This window comes from Chamaea fasciata, unplaced genomic scaffold (genome assembly GCF_029207755.1).
Source record: "Chamaea fasciata isolate MVZ Bird 193981 ecotype frontalis unplaced genomic scaffold, bChaFas1.0.hap1 SCAF_29, whole genome shotgun sequence".
In the NCBI taxonomy this organism is placed as follows: domain Eukaryota; kingdom Metazoa; phylum Chordata; class Aves; order Passeriformes; family Sylviidae; genus Chamaea; species Chamaea fasciata.
Genome location: NW_027094114.1, coordinates 2,275,182 through 2,282,075, shown reverse-complemented (window position 1 = coordinate 2,282,075; position 6,894 = coordinate 2,275,182). Strand labels below are relative to the sequence as shown.

The following is a 6,894-nucleotide window of genomic DNA, read 5'->3' as shown; positions in this document are numbered from 1 at the left end:
TCAAGTCTGAATTTATGCTTGACAATTTTAAAGGCTTTTCCCTTTCCACTGCCAATACAGGCTTGTAAAAATATGCCAATTTTTCTGGGATTATGACCACGATGTTTTAATCTGAAAAGACCTTGAAAAGAAACAAAAATCTCCCAAGATATGATCTGGAGGCCACAAGCACAAAGCCCGTGAGACTAAGGGCCCTGGGCTCAGTGGTGTGAGTAGCCTGAGAGGGCCTGAAGGGGTGTTTCAGAGATGGTGGAGCTCTTCTTCATTGTGTGAAACTGCCTGAGGATGAAATAATGCCAAACAGATTTCCTGGGCAGTTCCAAACTGGACACAAGGAAAGAGGAATTTCTGTCCCAGGGCAGGGCTGTGGTGAAAAACATCCCCCAGAAAGAGTCTGGAGCAGCCCAAGGCTCTGTGTGCCCAGGCAGAGGCAGGCAGGACGCACAGCTGTCAGCAAAGGAAGGGCCCAGCCAGGCGGGGCAGCCGGGGGATGACGACAGCCTGCAGGGACAGAGGCGCAGGGCACGGACACCGTAGGACAGCCTGGGCTGCACAGGGCACAGGGATGGGCAGCAGCTGCAAGGCCCTGACAGAGCCAACTCCTGCAGCACTTTGGCCATGGCTGCTGGGCCTGGGCCTGAGCCATGAGGAGGAGACAAGTGACCCTTGCAGGCCTGGGGCCTCATTGCCTCCTTGTCCCTGCTCAGCAGCCTGGCAGGGGCCGCCCCATGCTGCTGCCCTTGGCATTGCACATCCCCACATCCCAGTGGGCCGGGAAGAGCCCTGAGCACTGAGGGAGGGACAGGATGTGCCTTGGCAGGGGCTGGGGCTCAGGCCTTGGCCTTTTGCATTCCTGAAACACATGCAGGTTTGCTCAGCATCAGAGACACCTTTGCCTTGTTTGTCCCCACCTGTCATCAGTGCCTACAGTGTTCTGCTCTAACTGGAACCTGGGGACATTTTCTCAGTCATGTCTGTCAGTGGGACCCATTAAAACTTCAAGAAACTTTGGAGTTTCAATCTGATTAGGAGTTCTCAGAAAGTTTTTTAAACACTCTCTTAGGGACTGAGTCTGATGTAAACAACACCAAAGCCCCAAGAGGGTCATTAAAATCCTGGTACTGTGTCTGTGCTGCTGAGCTGGGCCGGGCTCCTGAAACAGAGGCACCTCCTGGCAACCAAGAAGAGCTTTAAAAAGACATTTCTCCTCAGGAGCAGCTCCACTCCCAGCCCAAAAGGGCTGAGGGCACTGCCTGCAGGTACCTGAGAGCAGTGAAGCAGACAGAGGCTTAAACACCTGGAAGGAAAATTCTGAGCTTCTTCGTGAAGAAATGTTCACCACTTCAGACACAGTCAGTCTCTGGCTGCAGGGATCTCCTAAAGCTGACCCAGGACAGGACTGACAGCACTGTAAGGATGGCTCTGCTGCCCTTTCTGCTTTGGGGGAGGATGTGCTCCAGAGCGGAGCTGCCCTGGGCACTGTCAGAGGGACAGGGCAGGACGGCTCCTGCTGCCAGGGACGGCTGCAGGGGCTGAAGCTGGGGCTGCAGCCAGGAGTGCCCAGGGCTGTCGTGCAGAGCATGTGCTGCAGCCCTGAGGGCTCTTGGCCAGGCCAGGGGATCGGTCACCTGCCAGGGGCCGGTCTCAGCCAGCCTGGCAGCTCCCATGGATGCTGGAGGGGAGCTGTGAGTGCAGTGAGTGACTCCTGCCAGGGTAGGTCCTGCTGCTGTGGAGAGGGTGCTGTGTGTGCCAGGGCTGCTCAGAGCTCCAGCTCATGCCCAGGTAATTTCTGAAGGGACTTTTCATGAGCTCATTCAGCGCAGGAGTTTCCTGCTTGTGTTTCTGCTTTCCTCAATCTGTGCTCCCATTTTTTCCTGACTCAACTTGGCAGCAATGGAAACTCAGCTGTGCAGGGCAGAGCAAGGGCTGAGGCTCTTAAAGCATCAGGATGAGGATTCCTGGGAACCTCAGCAAGTGCCTGCAATTCCCCAGCCTCCAGATCCATCCAGCATCACCTTTCCATGGTGCCCAGGCCTGGGGGAGCTGCTCTTTAATCCCTGCAGCCCCGAGCAGCTGCAGGGCAGAGCTGGCCCAGGGCTGGGCTGGGCTCTGGCAGCTCTGGCAGGGAAGGAGCCCGGGGCCACAGGAACAGCTCGGGCTGGGACAGCTCCAGCAGCAGAGCCGTGGGCAGGGAGGGAGGGAGGCAGTGCTGAGGGAAGCCCTGCTGCAGGGGACATGTGGCACCTGCCGGGCCTGCCCTGCAGGGCACACACTGCCCTGAGCAGCACAGCTCTTGTGTCCCCTCCCAGCCAGCACAGCCCTCAGCCCGGGGGCTCGGGGCCCTCAGTCCCCTCCTGGGCCGGCAGAGCAGCCCCAGAGATGCAGGGCATCTCTCCTGCCATGTGCCCATTGCCTGCTGACCAGGGCCTGAGGGCCACTGTCCTGCACTGCTGCTGCCTGGGAGGGGCTGTGCAGGGCTGGGCAGGGAAAGGCTTTTCCTCAGGGCCCGGCTCTCTCTCTCCTTGCCTTGCCCAGGTGCTGCTGGCATTGCTGACGGGCTCTCTGGGAATGGCAGTTCCAGCTGCAGGCTCAGGCCCAGCCCTTGGGCTCCTCCTGTGCAGGCTGAGCACAGCAATGGGGTGTCCCAGCTCCCTCTGCCCCGGGGAGCTCTGGGCTGGGCAGGATGGGAATGAGCCAAATCTCCCTGATTTAGGGAAAGGCAGGGGCCACTTTGTGTGCCAGGGATCCCTCTGCTCTCAGCAGTGTCACCTGGCTTTCTAGGGTAGCACAGGATTGGAGCTCAGAAAGGTGCAAATCCAGGGCTGCTGGGAACAGGAGAGAGGGACAGAGCAGCTCCCCTCAGTCTGCACTAAGGCTCAGACAATGCCCCTGCCTCACTGGACTTTTTGTTCTATCCAGATGCAGCAGAATCTCTTGTTCTGCCACCTGCAATCCCTATCCCTTTCACTTGGTGTCTCCTGTGCCTTAGGAGGAGACTCAAGTTCAAACCCTAGGACTGGCCCCTGCCCTCATTGTTCCCCTGCACTGACTGGGGGTCAGGACTGACTTGCAGGTGTCCTGCAGGTCAAGGTCTGGCTCCTCACTGAACATTGGCCAGCAGCAATCAGGGCTTGAGCAACCAAGGTGAAGGAAGTTCTCCTAGACATAGACAAGGGGGATATGTTTAGTGGCAGGGACTGCTCTGTGAGAAAGACCTTTGACTTTACTGCGAGAAATCTTCCCTCAAAGTCACTTTCTTCCTTCCTTCAACAGATTTCAAGACCCCAATGCAGCAAATGTCCAACAGCAGTTCCATCAGTCACTTCCTCCTGCTGGCGTTGGCAGACACGCGGCAGCTGCAGCTCCTGCACTTCTGCCTCTTTCTGGGCATCTCCCTGGCTGCCCTCCTGGGCAACGGCTTCGTCATCAGTGCCGTAGCCTGTGGCCACCACCTGCACAGCCCCATGTTCTTCTTCCTGCTCAACCTGGCCCTCGCTGACCTGGGCTCCGTCTGCACCACTGTCCCCAAAGCCATGCACAATTTCCTCTGGGACACCAGGACCATCTCCTATGCAGGATGTGCTGCACAGCTCTTTCTGTTTGTGTTTTTCATTTCAGCAGAGGTTTCCCTCCTGACCATCATGTGCTACGACTGCTACGTGTCCATCTGCAAACCCCTGCACTACGGGACCCTCCTGGGCAGCAGAGCTTGTGCCCACATGGCAGCAGCTGCCTGGGCCAGTGCCTTTCCCACTGCTCTGCTGTACACAGCCAATAAATTTTCCCTGCCCCTGTGCCATGGCAATGTCCTGGGCCAGTTCTTCTGTGAAATCCCACAGATCCTCAAGCTTTCCTGCTCACATTCCAATCTCAGGGAACTTGGGGTTCTTTTGTTTTCCATCTGTTTATGTCTTGGCTGTTTTGTGTTCATTGTTTTCTCCTATGTGCAGATCTTTAGGGCTGTGCTGAGGATCCCCTCTGAGCAGGGACGGCACAAAGCCTTTTCCACCTGCCTCCCCCACTTGGCCGTGCTCTCCCTGTTCCTCAGCGCTGGCATATTTGCCTACCTGAAGCCCCCCTTTATCTCTTCCCCATCCCTGGATCTGGCATTGTCAGTTCTGTACTCGGTGGTGCTTCCAGCCCTGAACCGCCTCATCTACAGCCTGAGGAACCAGGAGCTCAAGGATGCCCTGAGGAAAATGATGAGTAGATGCTTTTCAGGAGCAACAAACTGCCTGTTTTCTTCTGCATAGTGTTCCCAATGGAACTCATGAAAGGCCCAACAGGCCTTCCCAGGTCTTTGGAAGTATTCAATTGTTTTTTCTGACAGAAAATTATCCCAAATTATTTTTTTTTAATCACCTCCATCTAATTCACTGTCTTCCTCTTGAATTTGACCAAGAAGCTCTGTAAACCAGGATGTGTGCTATTGCTACATTTGAAGAAAATAAACCATCTTGCAGTGCTGTTTTATCTGGGATCCCAACTCTGAGACCTGCATGAAATAAGAAGGGAGAAGGGGAAAAGAGTCCCAGCAGAGCAGCACTGCCAGGAGGCAGCAGTGCTTGGTCCTTTCAGTGCTGCTCTTCCCAGCTCCAGCCTCTCCTTCCCAGCCCTTCTGTGGCTGTAAGGCCGCAGTGCTCTGGCACATTGGTCACTGTCCTGCTGCGTGTCCCTGCTGTGACCACAGGCAGGGACTGGCCATGGGCACTGCTGGGACACAGCTGGGCTCCAGCACAGCAGCTCCAGCAGCACAGGGAGGGCAGGGCAGGAAGGCTTTGCTCTCCCTGCAGAGTCACTCTCAGGAACAGGCCCAAGGAACAGACTCTGAAGAGGCTCCTTGTGCTCCTTTTTCTCCCAGGGCTCAGTGGGATGACATCAGGGTCCCAGCGTGGCCTTCAGGGGACTCAGGGCTGCCTCAGGTTCTGCTTGTTAGTGGCCAGGGCCCTTCAGATGGTGAATGGCCTGTGCTGAACCTTCCTGGGGCTCTGCAGCTTGTGCCAGGGCTGATGGCAGGTGAATGTTTGTCTGGAGGGCCTTGGGAGCTGCCAGGAGAACACAGGGGAGCTGCAGGGACAGCGTGTGCCAGGGATTAGCAGGGAGTGGAGCTCCCTGGGCACAGGCCTGGCCAGGGTGGGGTCACCCCGAGATCAAGGACTGAATGTCTGCTGTGAGCCAGGAGAGCTCTGCAGCCCCAGGGGACACAGCAGGCACAGGGAGAGGAGTCTGGGCACTGACTGCTCTGACCCTCAGGGAACTTCCCCAGGAGGATCCAGGGCAGCCCCAAGGCCATGTGGCAGCCCTGGAACAAGGCAGGCAGCTCTGAGCAGCCTCCATGGCCCCAGCAGAGCCTGTGTGGGAGGGGGTCAGTGCAGGGAGCACCATCAGCTGCCTCTGTCTCCCGGGCTGAGCAGCAGAGCCCAGCAGAGGCAGCCCAGGGCCCCGGGCAGCACAGCCCCCGTGCTCTGCACAGCAGCAGCCCCAGCTCGGGGCTGTGGGCAGCAGGGCAGGGGCTGCAGCAATGGCTGCTCAGGCCAGCACAGACGTGTTCCCCTGGGAAAGGCTCTGTGAACAGCTGCCGTGTGCCAGGAGCAGAGCAGGAGCCCGTGGGTGTGCAGAGGAGCCCTGGCAAGAGGCTGCCCTGTCCCTGGGGCAGCAGGAGCAGCCTGAGGAGCCCCAGGGCCAACTCTCTGCTGCTGTACTGGGCAGCGGGGCTGGCCCTGGGGCTGCAGGAGCTGCCTGAGCTGAGCATCTCCTGAGCATTGCAGACACAGAGTAGCTGTCCATGACCTCCAGTGCCTCCAGCTCCTGCTGCTGGGCCAGACTGGACTGGGCTGCTCTGCAGGGCTGGGGCAGGGAGAGGAAAACAATGGGCCCTTGATTATAAGAGTCCCCGCAGTTTCACACCGGTCCCTTGGTTCCATGTGGCCCCACAGTGTCACTCTGGTCCCCTTGGTCACACCAGGCCCCGCAGTGTCACAATGTACCCTTGGTTCTGTGGGGCTGCAGTGTCTGTTCTGCCACTGAGCAGGGTCAGCACCAAAAACACAGACACAAGGTTCAGGTATGGTGTGATTTATTATAACACAAAACTGCAAAGAATGACAAAAGGAGAAGCTCAGCAATGCACCCAATCGTAACTACCAAAGATTGCCTGCAGTGATTATGAAAAAAGATGTACCAGTTACTCTCAGACTTTCCCATCAACCAGATCCACACATCAGCTGGGGGAAGCTGTCACAGCCAAGGACTGCAGAGCCACTCCCGGACACTGGGAATTCCTGCAGGTGCCTCCAGCCACAGGTGAGGCTCCAACCCGGCTGTGAGAGGGCCCAGCTCTGATAGCGCTGAATAAACAAACTGACAGCACTTCTGGTGCGGGAACATCTGGTTTCATTCTCCTCTTGGGTTTGTTCCAAAGCCTGGTCAGAGCTCAAATATAACCAATAACCAATACCATCCACCCCCAAACAAGGCCAGATGTCGGATTTCATGGCCTTGTCCAGTTTCTAAATACAGAAAGATCAATCCATGTTTCACTGATGAGGGGATACATCTATCACAGCACTAATGACCATGCATATTTCATTAATGAGCACATACAAAGATAATCTTTGGTTGGAAGTTGCATCCAGAGGACACCTTGGGCTCAGGGCCTGTTGTCCAGGCCTCACTCCGGGCCTGTTGTCCAGGCCTTAGTACTTCAGGGACCAGATTTAGTGTTGGGCTTGACACTGCTGGGTGAACGGCTGGACTTGATGTGCTCAGAGGTCTTTCCCAACAGAAAGAATTCTATAATTCCAGGATTCCATCTGCTGGATTCAGTTAGGTCCATGTTAGCAGCATAACTTGACTCAAGAATTTCCTCTTGGTCAGTGCTTGTGGCCTAAGGCT

General features: G+C 56.5%; 1 protein-coding gene across 1 annotated transcript; it reads left to right on the top strand.

The window, feature by feature from the left end:
- The first annotated feature begins 3,296 nt into the window (after positions 1–3,296).
- Positions 3,297–4,253, top strand: LOC136302571 (olfactory receptor 14J1-like). Its single transcript, XM_066206042.1, has one exon. The coding sequence runs from the start codon at positions 3,297–3,299 to the stop codon at positions 4,251–4,253; it is 957 nt and encodes a 318-aa protein (XP_066062139.1).
- The last annotated feature ends 2,641 nt before the right edge of the window (positions 4,254–6,894 follow it).